This window comes from Ambystoma mexicanum, chromosome 13 (assembly GCF_040938575.1).
Source record: "Ambystoma mexicanum isolate Mex_15411 chromosome 13, UKY_AmexF1_1, whole genome shotgun sequence".
NCBI lineage: Eukaryota > Metazoa > Chordata > Amphibia > Caudata > Ambystomatidae > Ambystoma > Ambystoma mexicanum.
This window is the reverse complement of record NC_090938.1, coordinates 784,885,351-784,906,506: the sequence shown is the minus strand read 5'-3', so window position 1 is coordinate 784,906,506 and position 21,156 is coordinate 784,885,351. Positions and strand designations below refer to the sequence as shown.

Below are 21,156 nucleotides of genomic sequence, written 5' to 3'. Positions count from 1 at the left end.
TACCTGGACTCGGGGGGAATCCAACTCCTGTTTCATCGAGCAATCCTGTGCAAGTGGTTCTACCAGGGAGCATTCCTTTAGCTCCATCCGAACGTTTTGCTGGGGACCCAAAAAAGTTTGCCGTGTTTATGAACCAATGCCGCTTGCACTTTTTATGCAGACCTGGAGCTTTTCCGAACGACCAAACCAAAGTAGCCTTTGTACTATCATATCTTAGTGGCAGCGCAGCGGATTGGTCAATTCCATTAGTTAACCAGGATGACCCTCTTCTTCGGGATTTTCAAGGTTTTCAATTGAGCATGGAAAGACTATTTGCCAGACATTCACAGGGACAGGCCCTGGATAACGAACTTTTATCATTACAACAAGGTAACCAGGATCTACTAACCTATATCGCCACTTTCAATAGGTTAGTGGTGGAAACCAGATGGCCAGAGGTAAAACGAATTACATTATTTCATTGTGGACTTCGGGGTGAACTCAAAGACGTTTTGGCCCAAGTTGTGAACCCACCTCAGGATTGTGCAGAATATATAGACTTAGTGGTCCAGTTAGACCACCGACTTCAGAATAGAAAGGCTGATCGAGCTAAGTTCGAGAATCGGGTATTGGTTAAACCCAATGTTACCCTCAAAGGAACAGATGCATCAGAACTGATGCATCGGGGGGGGGTTAAGGGAATCTGAACTCAAAAGGAAAGAGAAAGAAGACGGCAGATGCAATTGTGTCTGTTCTGTGGGGCCTCAGGACATTTTCTACGTGATTGCCCTATAAAAACATCTAAAAAAGTAGTCAGAGTTGCTGATAAAAATCAAACAGAGCCTGATTCGGGAAACGACCACGCCCGACAAGCGTAGAGGTCCGCTTGCCGAGCTTGAAGAAGGATACTCAGACCTCGCACTTCATCATACCAATGGTCCTTATAGATCCAAGGCATCCATCACGTATGCACGCAGTGAGGGCATACATTGATAGCGGGGCCATAGGAAACTATGTGGACCACGAGTTGGCTTCTAGGATGAATCTATCTCTCTGCAAAAAGACCACTTCGGATGTCATCACCACAGTCGATGGAACTGAAATTGCCTCTGGGCCTGTAACTCATTCCACCGCAAAGATGACACTATTGGGTCAGGATGGGCATCGAGAGACTATTGTGTTTGATTTAATCAAATCCCCGCAGTTCCAAATAATACTGGGGATACTTTGGTTGGAAACACATAATCCTTGTATTGATTGGCGAGAGAAGAGAATAACCTTCCCGGATTGTGCACATACTTGTTACCCAAAAAAAAAAACCTTGAACCAAGGCTTGGCCACAGTCGCTACTCCAGTCGTGCAGTTACCTCAGGAATATCAAGAATTCCAGGATGTTTTCCAAAAGGAACAGGCAAACACCTTGCCACCTCACAGATCATACGATTGTCAAATCGATCTCATACCCGGTGCACAACCTCCATGTAGTAGGATCTAGACCCTTACGGAACCCGAAAACCTTCACCTACGACAATACTTGGACCAATACCTTGCGAATGGCTTAATTCGTCCATCCAAGTCCCCTGCATCTTCAGCTTTGTTCTTCGTGCCTAAAAAGAAAGGTGACCTCAGAACGTGCATAGACTACCGCGCATTAATCAGATCATGGTTAAGAACCGATAGCCATTGCCTCTGATCCCCGAATTACTAGACCAAGTAAAGGACCCTTGCATCTACACTAAATTAGATCTCCGAGGGGCATATCCATCTGGTACGTGTAAAGAAAGGCGACGAATGGAAGACTGCTTTTCGCACTAAGTACGGGTTATTCGAATACCAGGTGATGCCCTTTCGGATTGTGCAATACACCAGCAGCCTTCCAGTATTTTATGAACGATGTCCTTCGTGAACTCATTGACGTCTGTGTTGTTGTATACATAGACGACATTCTAGTGGTTTCCTCTTCAGAATCAGACCATGTGAAGCACATTCGTGCAGTCCTTGAGAAACTACGCCAGCACAAGTTATATGCAAAATTGCAAAAATGCGTTTTTCATGCTACGGAAGTTGAATTCCTTGGATTTATCCTGACTCCAAAAGGAGTCCGAATGGACTCTCGAAAGGTGGAAGCAATCGTCAAGTGGCCATCACCCAGTTCAGTTAAAGGGGTACAAAGCATTCTCGGATTTGCTCATTTCTACCGAAGATTCATTCCAGATTTCTCACATGTTGTACACCCTATCACAGCACTTTTGCGAACAAACAAACGCTTCTTGTGAACCGAAGAAGCTGAAAAGGCCTTCCAAGAGCTGAAAGCGAAATTCACATCTGCACATGTCTTAAAGCATCCACGCCCCGAACTTCCATACATAGTTGAAACTGATGCATCCAGTTTAGCCATGGGAGCTGTCCTGTCCCAGAAGGATCCTGAAACCGGTCAACTTCACCCAGTAGCATTTTGGTCCAGAAAGTTCTCGGCACCCGAGTTAAACTATGCGGTTACCGATAAAGAATTATTCGCCATCAAATCCGCCTTCAAGGCTTGGGGGCATTATCTTCTCGGTGCCAGGCATACCATTACGGTAATCACCGATCAGCGGAACTTGCAGTATTTAAAAACAGCCAAGGCCCAATCGTCGCGTCAACTTCGATGGGCATTGTTCTTTGCCGAGTTCGATTTCGTGATCACTTATCGACCAGGTTGTAAAAATGGCAAGGCAGGTGCCTTATCCCGAATAGGGATGGGAGAAGCATATGCGAACCCGGAACCGGTGCCTATAATTTCAGAACAAAGAATTCTTGGCATAACCACTCTACAGACACTAGAGGATATTCAAGTAAAGATCCAACAACTCTTCGAGCCAACAGCCCTGCAGGACTGGGTGAAGAAAGGACCGGACTACTCAGTCATCAATGACCTAGCTTATTATCAAGGGCGACTAATTCTACCACACAAGGAACTACAAGAACTAGTCATCTCCAATTATCATGACACCATGATGGAAGGACACTCCGGTATCGCAAAAACTGAAGCTAATATTAAGAGACAATTCTGGTGGCCCACCTGGCGAAAAGACGTAAAGTCAATTGTAATGGCTTGTGGCATTTGCGCCCAAAACAAAAGTCAGAAGAAAAAACCAGCTGGCCTCTTACAACCTTTGGATATTCCACCTACACCATGGCACACCTTATCGTTAGACTTTATTACAGATCTACCTCCATGTAATGGAGGTAACACCATTCTAGTTATTGTGGATCTTTTTTCCAAGATGGCCCACTTTATTCCTCTAAAGGGATTACCTACTGCTTCAATTCTGGCCAAGGAGTTCCTCAAAAACATTGTTCGAATGCAAGGATTTCCTTCCGCATTGGTCTCTGACCGAGGTAGTCAATTCATTTCACATTTTTGGAAGAAATGTTGTCAACTGGCGCCAATCGACATGAGGTTATCAACCAGTCACCATCCCCAGACCGATGGTCAGACGGAGAGGACCAACCAGACCCTTGAACAGTACCTACGTTGCATGCTACACCAGACCGAAAGTAATTGGAAAGATATTTTATGGATTTCCGAGTATGCATACAATAACTCACATTCAGGAACCGGACAAAGCCCCTTTTATACCATATATGGACATCACCCTCGAACCTCAGAACTAGATTCGCCTCAGCATTTAGAAATGCCTGCAGTTAGGCATTTGCATTCTACTATTAAACAAGCCTTTAAAGAGGCAACAGAACATTTGAAACAAGCAAAAGAGAAATATAAGAAAAATGCTGATCATCATAGAAGTGAAACTCCACGATACCAGATTGGGGATCAAGTTTGGCTGGCTACAAAACACATACCTCTGAAGGGAACCAACCCTAGATATTTGGGACCTTACACAATTAAGGCCATTATCAACCCAGTAGACGTCAAATTGGAATTACCCTCCAATATGCGCATTCATCCTGTCTTTCATGTTTCACTTTTAAAACCAGTTCAACCAGGAACAAGATTAACCAAACCACCCGACCCCATCTTGATAGATGGAGAACCTGAATTTGAGGTAAAAAATATCCTGGACTCCAAGATGGTTAAATCAAAACTTTTTTATTTAATCGATTGGAAGGGCTACGGACCACAAGAAAGGTCATGGGAACCTAGTGACCACGTCCATGCACCTCAGTTGGTGAAAAGATTCCACCGGAACTTCCCAGACAAACCAGAGCCCAGGGGAAGAACAACTTTAGGAGGGGCTTTGGGGAGGGGTTTGCTGTCATGATGCCTACCCCCAGGCATCCGGACCAAGTCCTGTCATGATACCTACCCCCAGGCATCCGGACCAAGTCCATCAGCCCCGGGAGCAGGCATCTAGACATTTAGTAAAACCTCAGAAGCCCCGGCTAGGGGCTATCTGGGTTCAGTCCTGGTGCCTTAGGCTCCAGGCTCATAGTAGGAATCAGTCCTGGCGCCTAAGGCACCAGGCTCATAGTCATTACTTACCTCAGGCAGATCATGCTGCAAATGACTCCAATCCAACATGAAGCCTGAAAGGGACTATTTTTCTACAGGGACTATTTTTTACTCGGGTGTGGTTCTAGGGACTTCTTACCTGGGACTACTTTTGAGGCTATTTAAACCACACCGACCAGCAACACACGCTTCGCGTTATTCTGCATCCAGCAGCGTAACACTCACCGTGCCTGCAGCCTGCATCCAGTCTTCTGCCACGCCCGCCCTCGAATCCGGAGATCCTAAAACAAAGAGGAAAGAAAGGGACAAGGTTAGAAAATAAACTTATTTCTATTCCACACCTGATTCTGGATCCATCTTGTCTTTGGACCTGTAAAGAACATTTCTGCACGCGCTGCACCTCCAGCTGCAGTGCCGCGCCATACTCACCAGTCTTCACAGCATCCTTCGGGTCGGCGCTGCCTCCATCATTTCTTCGCCGAACTTCGGCACCTAGGAGACAAAAGAAAACCACAAGGTGAGCCGAGGGAACCAACAAATATAATTCTTACCACCATAGACTTACCTGATTTACCACCGTAGGCATCCTCTTGTGACTCTCCATATTTTCACGTGCCGCATCTGTAAAGAGAGACAAAACAACACGTTTTCCTCGTGCAACATTTACCGGACAGCGCCGGGTAATACAGACTCTTACCTGAGCGCCACCAGCTGCCACAAGAGCATCTTTTCACGAGCCAGCTGCAAGACAAGAAAGGAGGGGGGGGGGGGCAAGAGTGAACATCGGACATATTGAACTCTATGAACTTAATACTTACTGGTCCTCACCAGGAACCTCAGTCAATACTCTCCGGAACTCTCCCGAGCCTTCAAACCAGTGAAGTAACTGGAATCGACGCGCCCCTGCAAATCCACACACAGGATGGAGTGCTCATCTTTCAAGAATACAAGGTGAGATTGCTGTGAGGGCATTTCCGAGGTGATTAGTTGGGGAGGAGTGTGGGGGTGCCATCACTTGAATCCACAAGTGGCTAAATCCATCTCTCCACTTGCAGGAGAATATTTCTACGAGTTAAGCAAACAAGATTAGGAGGGCAGATCAAGTCAGTCATCGCTGCACTACGCATCACGTGGGTGGAGACCGCAGCTGTCCGGGTCCGACCGACGCCCCTGTGGGAGCCAGGTGAGCGTAACAGTGGCGGACCTAGAAGTGTCCACCTCAAGGTCTATAACATCCGCATTGGACGTTTGGTCATCCGAAGTACCCCCATCACTTTCGACTGGTGTTGCGGTAGGGGACAGAGGCTCCACGCGTGACATGGCGTACGCGGCCCACCGCTTTACACGGCGATCCTTAAGAGTTTTAGGCTTAGGGAGCTTGCACGCTGAACACCCCTTTTCGTCGTGCTCTAGGGGGAGACAAGCGTTACAAGTCCTGTGCTCGTCCTTCCAAGGATATCTGACCCTACACTTAAGGCAGAATCTAAAAGTAGTCCTTTCCATAGCCAAAGGGAAGGATGACCAGACCGAAAGAAGTGGAAAGTAGGAAAGACATAACAATATGGCCACCCCGAACCCACTCTCCCTACTGTGTAGGTCGGCCAGAGGGCCCGACCACGTGGAAATCCGGCCGCCAGATCTTAGGCGCCGAGACCGCAGCCATAGACGAATCCTCCGTAGTCTTCATCGAAGATGTTCTTATTAGGCGAAGTGACTTAACGGGGCATAACCGATTAAATTTGGTAAGATAAACAATGTCTCTAGTAAGAGCTCCGCTGTAGGGCGACCTGTTATCTGGGTGGAAAAAAACAATCTGAGGGACCTCGGCGCGTGAGGGAATTTGGGTACTACACACGTCACTATAGGGATAGTGTTACAGACACACCTATGCCGATGTCCCCTTTCGGTTCCCGAAAGACAAGATGCCATACTCCACGGTTACCACTGGATGTCAGACCATATGCACAGCATGTGATTCTAGATTCTAAGCAGATTAACAAGCATCAGAAAATATCTTTACTAAGCCCCTGTTTGACAAGTTGGACAGACTGGGTGTCACCTACACTAACTATGCAGATGACACTCAGATCCTTATCCCCCTTTCGGGCAAATTCATGGAGGACTCGGCCTTGGTAAATAAAATTTACCTCCTCAATTCAGGCATGGAGGGCCTCCCACGGCCTCTACCTGAACGACGACAAAACTGAGCTACTGATCCTAGGTTCAGAGACGGCCCTGAAAAAAACTTAGCCCAAACTATGCCTCCTTCAACATTGATAACAACATTATTAAAGTAATACCTGCAGTCAAACCCTGGGTTTCTATCTCGACTCGGCACCGACCCTTCAGAAGCAAGCCAATTCTCTCGCATCTTCCACAGCTTACACTTGCAAATTGATCAGAGCTTGCAGACCGTTTCTCTCCGAATCGGGCTGTATTACATTGTCAAATGCACTTATAATATCCAGATTGGATTACTGTAATGCCTTATACGCAGGAGCCAATAAATATATCATTGACAAACTACCAAGACTCCAAAATAATGCCATCAGAGCAGCCCTAAATATTCCCATCAAAGAACGTATTTCCACATTCAGAAGAAAGATCCATTGGCTCAAGATCCATGATAGGATCCTTCTTAAAACACTCTCTCTCACGTCCAAATGTCTTAACAACATAGCCCCACCTTATCTTGCTGAAGGAATTAACAGAAGTTTAACTACCCGCCCAATGAGATCTGGCAACATCCATACCCTCGAGGTCCCTAGATTTAAACGGTCTACAGCGGGCGGCTCTAGCTTCCCAGTCATAGCCGCACAATCCTGGAACTCTCTCCCTCAGGATCTCAGAACTGACCAACCTTACTCTAGTTTTAGACGTAAAACCCTCTCCTGGATTTGGTCTAAGGACTCCTAAACCTACGGCCTCGCTCTTACCATGCCATTACCTGCCTTCATATGCATGCTAGCATATCACGTTCAACGTAGCTGCTACCTAGATCTTACCTGAATGCAATCTTGCTGTGTTAATATTGTAACATTTGTATATGACTACCGGTTTTGTGTAGATCTTGTAATTTCGCATATGACTTTTTGTCTTGTTGTAAACTAGCTAGTAGTAATTTGTTTTACCTCTCCTGTATGCAGACACGATTATTTTCCATGTAACTAAGCTTCTAAGTATACTTGTAATGCTTGCGCCCAGCTACCCAAGGGTTTGGTTGCGCTGTATCAAATAAATAAACAAAACAAACATTTGGTGCACTATTTTGCAACTTTAGCACAAACTGCTCTTCTGTCCACTAGGTGGTGGTGCTCTCCCACTCTGGGAATGAAAGAATGTAGGCGTGGTTGACAATTGATACTACGGTTAAGACTCTGCTCTGAGAAATCTGTTTTAGGATTAGAGAAATGCTCCTGGGTTTTTCATGGGAAGCTCCTACATACCAGGAAGGGGGCAGGAACGTTCACCAAGAAGCCGTCGTCATCCATGATATTTATGAACTCCAGACCATGCCTCATTCCCACCTCATAATCATTCTGGTCGTGGGCAGGAGTGATCTTCACAGCGCCTGAGAGAGAGAGAAAGAGGTGATGAAACTAGAAGAGCATCCAAGACAGAGCTCTGCTTCTACCCGCCGTACCCTCTGCATACACCTCACATCTGCACTAGCGTCTCCAGCGCTCTCTGCATACACATCACATCTGCACTAGCGTCTCCAGCCTGCAAAGCTCTCCTCAGATCAACAAGCCAACGTTATCCGGGGAGTCTAAAGGGAATATTGCAGGGAGTGGAGAGAAAGAGGTGATGAAACTAGAAGAGAATCCAAGACAGAGCTCTGCTTCTACTAGCCGCGCCCTCTGCATACACATCACATCTGCACTAGCGCCTCCTGCCTGCAAAGCGCTCTTCACGCAGATCAACAAGCCAGCGTTATCCGGGGAGTCTAAAGGGAATAATGCAGCGAGTTAAAGGGGAAGCTTTCCTTCCACACTCGCCCTCTCACCGCAGAGGTGGGCTGCCAGCCTGCCTCCACAGTCATCAGTAGAGAGTCCAGAGGAAGGAGATCAGCAGGGAAGGGCAAGAGAAGGTACAGCTAGAGGAGCAAATATGTTCTGGGTCCATCTGGTGATGAAAGCTTTATACCCCAGCCCCGCTGCATGGCGACATACAATGAGTCCACTTCCGCCACTTCTCTAGCTTCATCCATGCTCACCTGTGCCGAAGCTCATGTCCACAAACTCGTCAAACACGATCGGCATGGCCTTATTGCAGAAGGGGTGCGTCACACTCTTCCCCTTGAGGTGCTGCATGGAGATAAAGTAGACAGCATGCATTCAGTGTGAGGTGATGGTGGAGAATGGCTTATCCGAGGAGGCACTCTTCGTACAGAAGAGATGTCCTCTTGGATGGATAGTTAGTTAATAGGTGCATCTGATAGGTGTTATGTGGATAACTATGGACGAGAGTGGTATAGAGGTGTCTGCTGCAGCACTTGCAAGCGAGGCTTGAGGATTTAGTGGAGTGACCTACCTGGTAACGGGGGTCCTGTGGGTGCACTGCCACGGCTGTGTCTCCCAGCATTGTTTCAATACGAGTTGTGGCCACCACCACTTCCTCGTCTGCAGAAAAATAACATGAAGAGAGGAGGGAGATAGAGAGATAGTACACATTATGATCCTCAATGGAAGAGAAACGCCATATTCAGAGTCGTGCTGGAGTAAGGAAGGTTTGAAGGGAGACACCCTTGCACAAGTCCCACCCGGCCTCCTCCTCATCAGAATGGTGCTATAGCTCAGTGACTGGAGCAACCATGGAGAATAAAACAAAGACCTATGCCATCAAAAAGCTCACATGTCCCACGACAATTCCACAACATGCGACTGTAGCTAATGATGAGGAGCATGAAACCTTCACAGCAAACCCCTGGCGTCACAGCAGCATTCTCAGCTCAGAAATGGGTTCTAAAAGTTCACCTGATCCCTGAATCTTGTAGGCGAATGACACCAGCACCCCGAACTCCACCTTCTCCTTGTATCCTGGCACTGGGAGCAGCGTTCGTCCAGTTAACTCCTTCTTATCCACCTGGCCATTGAAAAAGGGGGCAGGAACCACAATGAACTAGGCTCTGCTTTTGTAAACAAGCTTCTTACCAACCACAGAGCAAATCGGCGAACCAGAATTCAAGCAATATGGCATCATGTTAGGTATGGTATGGAAAAGTCAAAAAGCCTGATACACTCCAGCATAGAAGAGGACTCGTTCAACACCCTTTACGCACCTATCCTCACCAGAAAGGACTTGTGCCACAGTGATGCTGCAACAGCATGCAGACATGAAGCAGAAGCAGCAGGGAGTCCAGGGAAATACCAAGTGAGAAGGCCAGAGTGTTGGCCACAGCAGGGTACTTGCAGACAATGGACACTTTGTCATGGAGTCAATGGCCGCCGGAGAGTGAGAAGAGGTCTAACAGCCAACAGTACATGGACACTGGGCCCTTGAGAATGGTGTCAGAAGGTGTCAGTGGCACGGCACATAGATTTACAATGCAGACTACACTGGGGTGCTGGGAAGATGAAAGGGATTGTGAGTGCACTGAAACTTGCACAGCTGGCCAGATGGCCGTGATGAGAATACCCGTCCTCCCCGGGGGAGGGGGCGCACTTTATTTCTCATCACCCAGCTGCAAATGGAATACACACCTCTATATCAGATATGGCAGAGTTCAGAGTGCAGGACCAGTTCACCAGGCGCTTACTGCGGTAGATGACCCCTTGTTCGTGGAGGCGTACAAACGCTTCCTGGACAGCGTAGGAGAGTTTCTGCGAAGCAACAAAAAAAGGAGAAAAGGGTGAAAACCACAACACAACAGATTCCCTCCAATGGCAATTTCTTCTAACGGTTGGATAAGTGGGCATGGTTTTGGTGGTCTGAGGGTTTTTCTGCCTTTCAATTACGACATTATGAATTCTTGCAGTAAAACGTGGGTGTTTCAATCGTAAAGCCATCAAACCCACAGCTTATGCATGAACTTTTGATCTTACTAGAAATCTCCCACAAATAGGATGTTGTGTGCAGCTTAGCTGATCATGAGGGATGCATCTTTTCCCCCGGTATCTGTCGTCTCCTGGCATGGGGGTCATTAAGCAGAAGCATCCCTCAAGCTGCTGGAGCCAGAAATGAAGCCCCCAAATGGGAGGACACAAGCCTGTGGCTGCAGAGCACCTCTGAGAGGGCCGTGCACGCTGATGGCATCATATCATCCCTGGAAGCCACTGTTAGAGCGGGCCTTTTCCGCTAGAAAGCATGCTTCCCTGCAACCACTATATAAGCCTCAATGCACTGGGGAAATCCTGCATTAAAAAACTGCATGGCTACTGCAGGGAGAAGGACCAATCCGTAAGTGGCCCTACATGCTAAAATGGCAGTCCACAGTGGGAGAGGTGATATCTGACACTCACTGGGTGTAAATCCCGAAACTAACCAAATCTATACAGATGAGGGAGGCTTGGTACAAGACAATGGTACAATGGCACTATACCCCCCCCCCCCCCCCCCCCGAGAGGCTATACTCAATGTACCCAAGAATGTTGGAGGGGATGTTCAGGGAGGGGGGGGACTGGAGATACATTTGGTTACACTGCCCGAAGTTGCAAGGATTCTGGGGTGACACAAAATCTCAAATTTCACAAAAGGTTCAGTGCCCCCCAGATTATTCTCAAAATGAATGGATGTGTGGCCTCTTCGAATCAGAATTTCAAATCCAGACAAAACCCCAAAGTAAGGCCTACACGATCCTACTTATAGCAGCGTGGGTAGTAACAGCGAGGAATTGAAAAAGGAAAGAACCCCCCACGAATGTGGAATGGCTATGTAAAGTATGGGGGCATAGTAGCAATGGAATGGAATACAAAGGGGTAGAGACAAGTTCTGCCAAGGCTGGGGCATGGTGTTGGACTACCTACGGGGACACTATTCGATACAATTGTACCCCCAGAATCTGACAATCATGAACATAATGTAAATTGCAACCCTTACCAAAGCCACAAGAGACTGTAGCAATATTGCTTCAAATTGCAGGTCGGGGGAAAGGGGGAACGGAGGGGGACACTTACAGTTTATATTAAGGAAAATGCTAATAAAACAAGATAAAAAAAAAACCTGCATGCCGTTATGTGCTGCCAAACGACCAGAGATCATCTCTCTTCTCAGATTCTTCCATTAGTGAGAAGTTATGGGGAGAAAAGCCGAAACGCAACTACTCTCCCTCTACTGAACGTCAAGTCCACACCTAGAGAAGGGCCAACACAAAGGAATGTGCAGGAAGATCGCTTATGGCAGGACTGGGATAACTCACGGCATCCATGGTGAAACAGGCCCGGTCCCAGTCCATGGAGGAGCCCAGTGTCCTCAGCTGGTGATAAATGCGGTCTCCTTTCCTGTAGAGAGGGAGGGAGAGAGAAACAGTCCAAAACTAATCAACTCTGCTACAAGATCGCTCTTTTGCAATTCTCTCTATGGATAACAGCAGGGTCAAGGTAGGTATGTACTTCTTTGCAGACAAATCTAGCCATGTAAATGGTTTGGCTGGACCGAGAGGTGAGTGATATGATATGGCATTTATAACGCGCCTATACACAAGTGTTTCCTTGGCTAGGAAGAGTCCACTGGAGGCGATTGCACATGAAAGCAAAATGTCAGCCATGTTAACATGACAGAAAACAGTGCCCTTTGTTCGAAGAAGCAAAACAAGTGAAAAGCAGCCCTACCAGACAACCGCCTTCAAGCCACAAGTCTGTGCTGAAGCAGTAGGTGGAGACCACCTGAGCTCCTAAGATTCAAGCATAGAACACAGCACTGTCGCAAACCAATCACTTTCCAAGGCTCTGCTCTCGACAAGACCAGAACCAACACCCCAAGCAATCTTCAGCATGCCCCCACCCGTGTGAACTGGTGTGTCTATACTGGCGTACAGAAGCTGAACAGGACAACTTCGCCAGGAAGTACTCCATGCCAGGCACAAAGCCCAACAGAGCCACAACTAGCCTCCTTTGAGCAGATGCAGAGGGACGCTGCCAGAGATCGGACACTATGCTCGTCCTTTCATCAGGTGTTCATTTCTCACTATGTGGTGTTTGCCTGTTTAAAGGAGGAGCAGCAGTCATGCTTTCCGAATGCTGGAGAAAGTTCACTTGGTGCGTTTAGCACTGAGTGTGTCACAAAGGCCCAATGCATTTTTCACATTCAATCTCTGTTGCCCTACATTACTCAAGGCTCAAGTTTATTCACAGCCACGCAAGTCCAACAATCCAAATATATCATGTACAGTACTGGGCATTTCCTTGGAACAGAGGGTACCTTTAACGTCATAAGGTTTGTGATGCAATAGAAGACATCTGGGAAGGGGACAAGCTGATATTTCTCCATCTTCCATAGAATGATCACCTGGTTTACAGCAAGATTAGAAATAAACATTGCCCACATGAGTAGGACAAAAAAAAAAAGGGTTAAGAATCATTGAAATGTGGCCAGTTGAGCTGTTCACATCTGACTGGGAATAGAAACACAGCGTGCCTTTGTAACCCACCACCGTGAGAGGCCTAAGGTCTCTCAGGGGGCACACCACAGACAATTGCTGTTAGGAGGTGTTGAGATTGCCAACATATTATGCGAAATTGGGAAGTCACTGAAGTCTAGCCAAACCCAGCAAAGGTAGGGTAGCAGAACAGTAAGGCTTACATTCTCACGCTACAAACATGTACATTCACCCTTAGGCAAGGAAAGAAACATGTGATCCAACAACCAGTATAAAACATGCACATACTCACATGCATGAAATTCAGTAAAGACACTTCAGAGTAACCACAAAAGAGTTCCCCAAAACTTAGCAAATCCAGACCAGGCTTTGTGCCCCACAATCCACAGTTTCAAAGAAATACTTTTCAGGAAGGTTTGCTATGTGATTGGACGATGCCAGTGGTTAGAATACTAAGTTCACAATGGTTAAGTAAATTTCAGGTAAGTAACTCACTCAATCCCAAACACTAGAATATGCCTAGGAAGGGATCCTTAACCAGGCTTCAGATGACCAAAGTAAGAAAAGAGTGAAATAGGGTTACATGGGTGTAAGGTTCTGTCCCTATGGAAAAATGGGGTGGGGAACATATGCGTTAACTTTTCCCTCAGACTCCGATTTCTTCAGAGACCACTGCTGAGGTTCAAACTTCCTTTGGGGACACGATCTTCTGGTCTTTGTCCCATCAAGGTAGGCCCAGGGTCGTGAATGCAGAGGTCCTTTTGAGCTCCAGCATTTAGTCAAGATAGGCCCAGGAATCGTGGATGCAGAAGTCCTTTTGAGCTCCAGGATTTAGTCAAGATAGGCCCAGGAATCGTGGATGCAGAAGTCCTTTTGAGCTCCAGGATTTAGTCAAGATAGGCCCAGGAATCGTGGATGCAGAAGTCCTTTTGAGCTCCAGGATTTAGTCCTGGTAGGCCCAGAGGTCGTGGATGCTGAGGTCCTTTTGAGCTCCAGTATGTAGTTTCAGTCAGTAATGTTGCTTAAGGGAGGAATCCAGTTCCAGCCCTACTCAGAGGGGGACGGAAGGGCCCCAAATTCCTGTCCCCTCTCCATGTGCCAGTATACTCATGTGCAGTATCAACTTTCATCACCCCATGCCTTTGACCCCAAATTGCGGCAGAGTTTCTCTTCTCATTTTAGAGAAACAACAAACCCTGAAGGAGAACAACCACTTTGGCAGAGAACCAGCACCACCCAACACAGAGACTTCTGAACACTTAGGCAGAAAAATAAAGTCAAAGGTAGGAGACGGAGACCTCGTTTCCCCAATCATAAAACCTATGGCAGCGCTGTGCAAACAGCATCACAGGTGTGGAAGCAACAGAGAGTCAGCACCCACAGCTCCTACGCAGCAGTCAATGAAGCCTTCCACTGCCCTCAAGACCACCCATGGAACTTGAAACAGAAAGACACCAACGAAAAATGCTCACCTGAAGGGGAGCCGTGCCTCAGTCCTCAAATGCAAATATGAACACTTTGCAGCACGGAACACCATTCCTGCAGAATGGCAACACAGCGCAGAGAAAAGGGGCGGGGCTTAAACCCACATTTTTAAAACATTCCGTAACTCCGATGCCTTCTGGGCACAATCAGATTGGCCAGGGTCAGAGAACCAATCAGTGATAGGTAGGAAGTCAAGAGAGGCAGTCGGAAACAGGAAATTGTGGGTTGTTTGGCTGAGGTCAGAGAAGGTGGATATGGCAGACTAAGAGACCAGCAGGAGGAAGGATGGTGAAGAGGATTGTGGAGGAAATTTTAGGAGTAGGTGAGGCATTGAATAATGGATGCAAGTGGTACTGCGATGTTAGAGTGCATGAAAGAGTGGCGTGTGTGTTTAAGAGAGGACGTGGAGCAAATGAAGGGAGTGAATGCATAGTGATTGTGTGAGTGAAAAAAGGGTTTTTGTGTAGAGGTGGAGTGTAGAGTAGTGGTAGTACTTAGTGGAGGAAGGAGTCAGAGTGGAGGAGGATAAGTAGAGTGCTTAAGAAAGTAATAACATAAAAAGCTGGAGACGAGGCTTAGAAGGAGAGACATCAGAGGGACAGAGGAGGAATACACAGAGAGATGAAGGAGTAGAAGCTGTGAAGAGTAGTAAGAGGAGAATAGGAAGTGAGAGGGAGTGGAGTATGTGAGCATGAAAGAGAGTCGAGCAGAGTGTCTGTAAGGCACAACCCAACACCCCCTTTTAGAATACTAACGACTGGATAGTTTAGGGGAATTCTAGGAGGTCTCCGAGGGAGTTTATACAGAGAAGGCGTTCTGCTTGCAGGTCTTCACCTCTAGTACAAGTGAGAACGTAGACAGTAGGGTGGAACCAATGGCACACACTAACCTGGGAGAAAGGATGCCTGGGTTAGGGATGATTGCGAGTGGCTGGGGTGGGGAGCGAGAGAGAAAATGTCTTCAACTGGCACATGGACCAACACATTTTTAAATTAATATAAATAAAGGTTAACAGTGCACGTGGGAAAAGCATAATGAGTGCTTCATTTCAAAAGACAAAACACTGAACACCTGTATGACTACTGTATGACTAACATTCTCTGTTGAATGCTGAGAATATACCTAAAAAATGTGAGACAAATTGTGAGACAAATTTTAAAGTGCAGATAGCCAACAGGTTCTTACCCTTAAACAACTAACTTAGTTAGGAATATATGTATTTCATGTTCAATGATTCAGAGTGAGGGGGTATTTGTTTAGTTAAAAAGTGACAGTGATGGCTTCAATGAGTACTTGGAGCTTACTGAACAACGCACCACAATACACAAACAGATTGTTGGAAGAGTAGCTGATACAGAATCTTATTTTCGTGTTTTGCGCAAGTAATTCTGCTGCCTTATATCAGTGCACAACCCTTTCTCTGCTGCACTGAGTGCATTTGCTGTGCCACTTACTCATTCTTCCACTTCCAGATCTCTTCGATGAACTTCTCCCGGCCCAGGTCGTGCCGGGTCTGTCTCTGCTCCCTCCACAGCTTCTTCTCCACCACCACTTGCGTGGCAATGCCTGCATGGTCGCAGCCTGGGTTCCACAAGGTGGTCTCCCCACGCATCCGGTGCCTGAAATAAGGTTAAGAGACCAAAAGGAGTAAATACGCTGTGCTCATCAAGAAAAGCAATGACAAACTGAGAGTGCAGGCCTTTGACATTACCTAAACAAAATCCAGTGCTTCCTTTCATATATGCTGTACAAAAATAGTATTCACAATAAAAGACTATGATGAATCTGGTGGAGTCATCACTGATCTCCCTGCGGTAACCTCCTCCCATGTGGCCAGGGGACGGCAGCCGCTACTTGATCCGGACCCTGGGCGCAGTCATATGATGGAGGATCACGTGGGAGGAGACCACCTCTGGGAAGATGACATGGCTCCATCAGGTGAGACATGGTATCTCTTGAAAATAACTTCCCCATGTCTGAAACCCTCATGGCCTTTTGTCATACATCTATTGTTTTTCCCACAAAGAACAGGGAAACCCCTTCCATTAAACCTATGAACCAACCTTGAGAATCTGATGAAAACACCTTTTTCAGTTCTACTTGTCGATCAAACAGAACTAACTTGCCATCAAAGCCTTTTGAAAATGCTTATTCAAATTCTATAAATCAATTGTCAGCATTGGACGTCGGTTCCCAGAAACCTCGAAATACTGGGACTAGGAAGAAGGAATGGAGCAAAAGAGACTGCAAGCGATATTAATGCTCCAGTGTTTTCTGGCACGCACCTGTGCCCAGGAAATGTAAGTAGCTCAATCCAAGAATGAGGGACAGCTGCTGTGACGGCCAGCGAGAAAGGGCTACACCTCTCTGCGAGGTGCAGAGAACGAGGAGCCGAGACCGGCGTGGTGCAACCAGGAGGCTGACCAACAGAGAAAGAAGCTGCAGAGCAAGAAGTTGCTGCAGGAACGCCAGGAGACAGTGAGTGACACCTGGGCGTTTGCAGATAAAGAAAAGAAGCGTTTCACTTACCAGAGCCAAGAGAAGAGCAAGTGTGTCAAGCAGAAGCTGCGGAGGAACGACGAGCCAAGGAAAGGCAGCCGCGAGAGGGAGGCAGACCAAAATCCTTAATCTACAGACTGCGAGTGAGTTCCCAGACACCAGCAAAGACAGATGAGTCCACCCAGAAGAAGCAGGGACACCGAGGCAAGTGTCCCGTCCTTTATTTAAGTCTTTTAGTTCCTGAGTTTTTTTGTCTTCTTGTGGCGCCCTGATGCCCGCGGACTTCCGGGAGCCTAATAAATAAATAAATAAAATATTGGTGAGCCTGCCGAGGGAGAACATTGGGAAACCATTTGAATGAGATGAAGAAGGGACATATTGAAAAAAGGGTGCTTAAATCTCAAACAACCCATCTTCTAATGTGTGAATGTACAGTGCAAATACCTACAAAGCAGTGAGAGGATATAATATCAAAGGGATACGTTATCCAAGATTACATACAAGGAACTTTGGGAGTCGGTGAAGACCCCGAGTGAAGCAGAAGTCCTGGGAGGAGAGTATACATATCTATGATATGATATGGCATAACGCACCTATACACAAGTGGTTCAAGGCGCGACAAGGGAACAGACGGAGAACGAAAACAATGATCTTACTAGGCCTAGTGACATTCAGATTGTGCAAATGCAAGGGAACGGTGAGGGGAGACGTGCTGGGGCGTTAGGGGAGTGGAGAAGTGCAGGACAAGGAAAACGGAAACGACAAGTAGTACAGCCAACAGGTGGCAAGTGCAGATGCTCAGAAGTGCAGCCAACAAGTGTCTAATAAGTGCAGGAGAGGGGACTGTAGCGCTACAGATACAGACCACAAGTGCAGGGAATGCCAAGAGGCAGTACAGGTTTACAGCACAACAGGCAGGGACCTGGGCCCGAATTCAGAGAGTGGCCAGGTGCCCAGTGCGTGGATCGGACAGGAGATCAGGAGTGCAGAGGAAGAGAGAAGGCAGAAGCAAAGAGGTAGGTCTTGAGGTGCTGCTGGAACTAGAGATGGTTCTGCTCAAGTTTCAGAGAGGCAGGGAGGCTGTTCCAGAGGGAGTCACCGGCTGAAGAAAGAGATCTGCCCCCAACTTGTTGCTTGGAGAAGCGACTGACCCCCAGGGAGTTCAACCCGAGCAGCGGAGGGGCCGAGAAGGAAGCTATCGCGGTAGAGAGAGATGGAGGTATTGCAGTCCCAGGCCCCAGAAAGCCTTGTGGACGATGCAGAGGGTCTTGAACTTGATCCTTGCCGCCACTGGGGGCCAATGAAGAGATTTCAGTTACTGCGCAGTAATCACTGCGACTCCAAAAGTGTCTGAATCTGTTACAACAAATTTATGTGAAATTAAATGCGGAGATGGGGGGGCTGCAGCCCCTCTCCCACCACTTTATTGTATACCTCAACCCCGCTCCCATCTATAATTTTGCCTAAATCGATTGTAACGGCTTCGACATTTTCTGAGTCGCAGTGCCAGTCTGTGCAGTAATGGGGCAATACAGAGTATACCAGGCAATTTCAAGTGTGTGAAACCAGAAGCCCTGGCAGGAGAGTATGTCAGGCAATTAGAAAGGATTGGATTAGTCAAGAAAGAAGAACCACATCACCTGAGACCGAGAAGTCGCCAGACAGTTATTGTGTGCAAGTGTGGTAGTTGGCCAGAAGAGGACCAAAGAACTGTTCTGTGTAAAAACCTCAAGGAGCAAAGACAAATACAGGGGAAGGCAACAACCCTCTGGAATCATGAATTTTCTTACCGGAAGAACTTTTGTTTGAGTAATTTTTCCTTTATGAACACTTTTTCCTCAATATTCCAAGGTTAAAGATATTTCCCTTTTCACCTCATACTTTAGTTTATAGTTTTAGGGTCAGAAAAGAACTTTGGACATAGAACGGTTTTGACATGCTGACATGGACAGTTCCTTAGTTTTTGTTTAGGTAGAGAAATTCCATGTCTTTTCCCAACCCCTTTTATTTTCTATAAGTGTCTTTAACCAAAAACATGGCAACCTTGTGTCCGAGTCCTTACAAGACCCCCTTTTTCAAGAAGGACTTTGACTCTTATTCCAAACGGAACAAGTTACTTACCTGTAACTGTTGTTCTCCAGCATGGGTCTGGCATGGATTCACATGCTCATGAATATTCCCCGTCGTCAGGCTGGGAATCCTCGGTAAAGAAAAAAATCAGTATCAGTTTCGTTTCTGATCTGTCTTTCGTAGTAGTAACCAATCACTGATCTCTGCGTCATACTGACCACAGCCAATGTCTGCCCTCTACCTAAGCCCCGCCTCTGGCAGCCATCTTCAGATTTGGTAGCACGTGAAGTGGCAGTATGACCAAGTGAAGAGCCGCAGAGGGGTAGGCGGGAGGGTTCGCATGTGAATCCATGCCAGACCCATGCTGGAGAACAACAGTTACAGGTAAGTAACTTGTTCCTTCTCCAGCATGGGGTCTGGCATGGATTCACATGCTCATGAATAAAGAATACATAGCAGTACACACATGCACAACCACGGGAGGTGGCAAAGGCTCAACATTAAGCATTACATCAAACTCAACATTAAGCAATTCTTACCTCCTCGCCAGGCTCACCTTAGGCGGACAGGTTGCGCAGCACTGCTTGGCCGACCCTGGACTCCTCCCTGGAATCCCGATCGACGCAGTAGAATTTCGTTAAGGTGTGCGTCGACCTCCACGTAGCAGCCCTGCAGATGTCCAGCAAGGGCACACCAGATAGGAACGCCGTGGTAGCTGCGATCGCTCTGGTGGAATGGGCTCTCGGATGGCCAGGCAGCGGTCGGTTTGCCAACCGATGACAGTACATGAGCCGGAGAGCCATCTGGAAATGGAAGCCTTCGAGAGAGCCTTCCCCTGATTGACAGGTCCAAAGTTCACAAAGAGTTGTGACGTCTTCCGAAAACACTTTGTGCGGTCCACGTAGAACTTCAGCGCTCTAGCCACATCCAGCGAGTGCAAAGTCCTTTCAGCCGGCGACGAAGGCGACGGGAAGAAAACAGGCAACACCAAGGGTTTGTTGAGGTGGAAGTCCGACGGCACCTTGGGCATGAAGGAGGGGTGCGTCCTGAGCACTACCCTCGAGTCGTGAAAAGTCAAGTACGGGGCCTTGCAGGAAAGGGCCTGGATCTCTCCCACCCGACGTGCGGAGGTGATGGCTACAAGAAACACTGTTTTCCACGACAAGAACTTCAACGGAGCCGAGTGCAGAGGCTCGAACGGAGGTCCCATGAGCTTGGTCAGCACCACGTTGAGCTCCCACGCCGGGGCCAGAGCCTTCACCGGCAGGAACGATCTGAACAGTCCCTTCATGAACTCTTTCACCAGACGATGAGACCACAAAGACGTCCCCCCCGTGGTTCTGGTGTATCGGGAGATCGCAGCAAGATGAATCTTGATGGACGCGTGCGCCAGTCCAGCCTGGGCCAGCGTCAGTAGGTACGGCAGTACTTGGGGAGCCGTAATCCGTAGAGGGTTAATCTTCTGTGCGTGGCACCAGACAGAGAACCTCTTCCATTTGTGTCCGTAGCATTTAAGAGTTGAGGACGCCCTGGCCTTTGCAAGAACCTCTCTGCAGTCGGCCGGTATGTCGTATCCTCCAAACTCTAACACTGCAGGAGCTAGGCCTGCAAGCTCAGCGACTTCGGGTCGTGATGGAGGATGGCGCCTCCTTCCCTGGAGAGAAGATCCGCGTCCACTGGCAGCTTGATTGACGGGGACGCTGACAAGTCCAGAAGGTCCGGGAACCATATCTGCCTCGGCCACGCAGGTGCGACGAGGATCATCCTGCACCGTGACCTCTTGAGCTGGTTGATGAGCCAGATCAGCAATGGCAATGGAGGGAACGCGTATAGAAACAGGCCCTCCCAGGGGAACGAGAACGCATCGCCCATGCTCCTCGGCTGGGGAAACCTGCTGCCGAACCTCCGGCACTTGGAGTTCGTCGCGGTCGCAAACAGATCGATCTGGGGTGTGCCCCACCGTCGGAAGAGACGGTCCACTAGATCGTGTCGTAGTTCCCACTCGTGGCACGAGCACAGCTCTCTGCTGAGCGAGTCGGCGATGGTGTTTTTTATCCCTGCCAGATGAAACGGCACCAGAAACATCCCTTGGGCGACGGCCCAATGCCACAGGTCCTGCGCCTCCTTGGAC

The 21,156-nt window shown here is 47.8% G+C and overlaps 1 protein-coding gene across 3 annotated transcripts in view; it reads right to left on the bottom strand.

Annotated features, from left to right (window-relative positions):
- Positions 1 to 21,156, bottom strand: part of VARS1 (valyl-tRNA synthetase 1) — a 365,643-nt gene that overhangs the window by 248,781 nt on the left and 95,706 nt on the right. For all 3 annotated transcript variants that reach the window (XM_069635138.1, XM_069635139.1, XM_069635140.1), the window contains exons 9-15: positions 15,911 to 16,075; positions 11,793 to 11,874; positions 10,138 to 10,257; positions 9,412 to 9,520; positions 8,969 to 9,057; positions 8,652 to 8,742; positions 7,882 to 8,006 (exon numbers count right to left, since the gene is read on the bottom strand). In XM_069635138.1, coding sequence (XP_069491239.1) covers positions 7,882 to 8,006; positions 8,652 to 8,742; positions 8,969 to 9,057; positions 9,412 to 9,520; positions 10,138 to 10,257; positions 11,793 to 11,874; positions 15,911 to 16,075 — 781 coding nt within the window. The remainder of the gene's footprint in view (positions 1 to 7,881; positions 8,007 to 8,651; positions 8,743 to 8,968; positions 9,058 to 9,411; positions 9,521 to 10,137; positions 10,258 to 11,792; positions 11,875 to 15,910; positions 16,076 to 21,156) is intronic.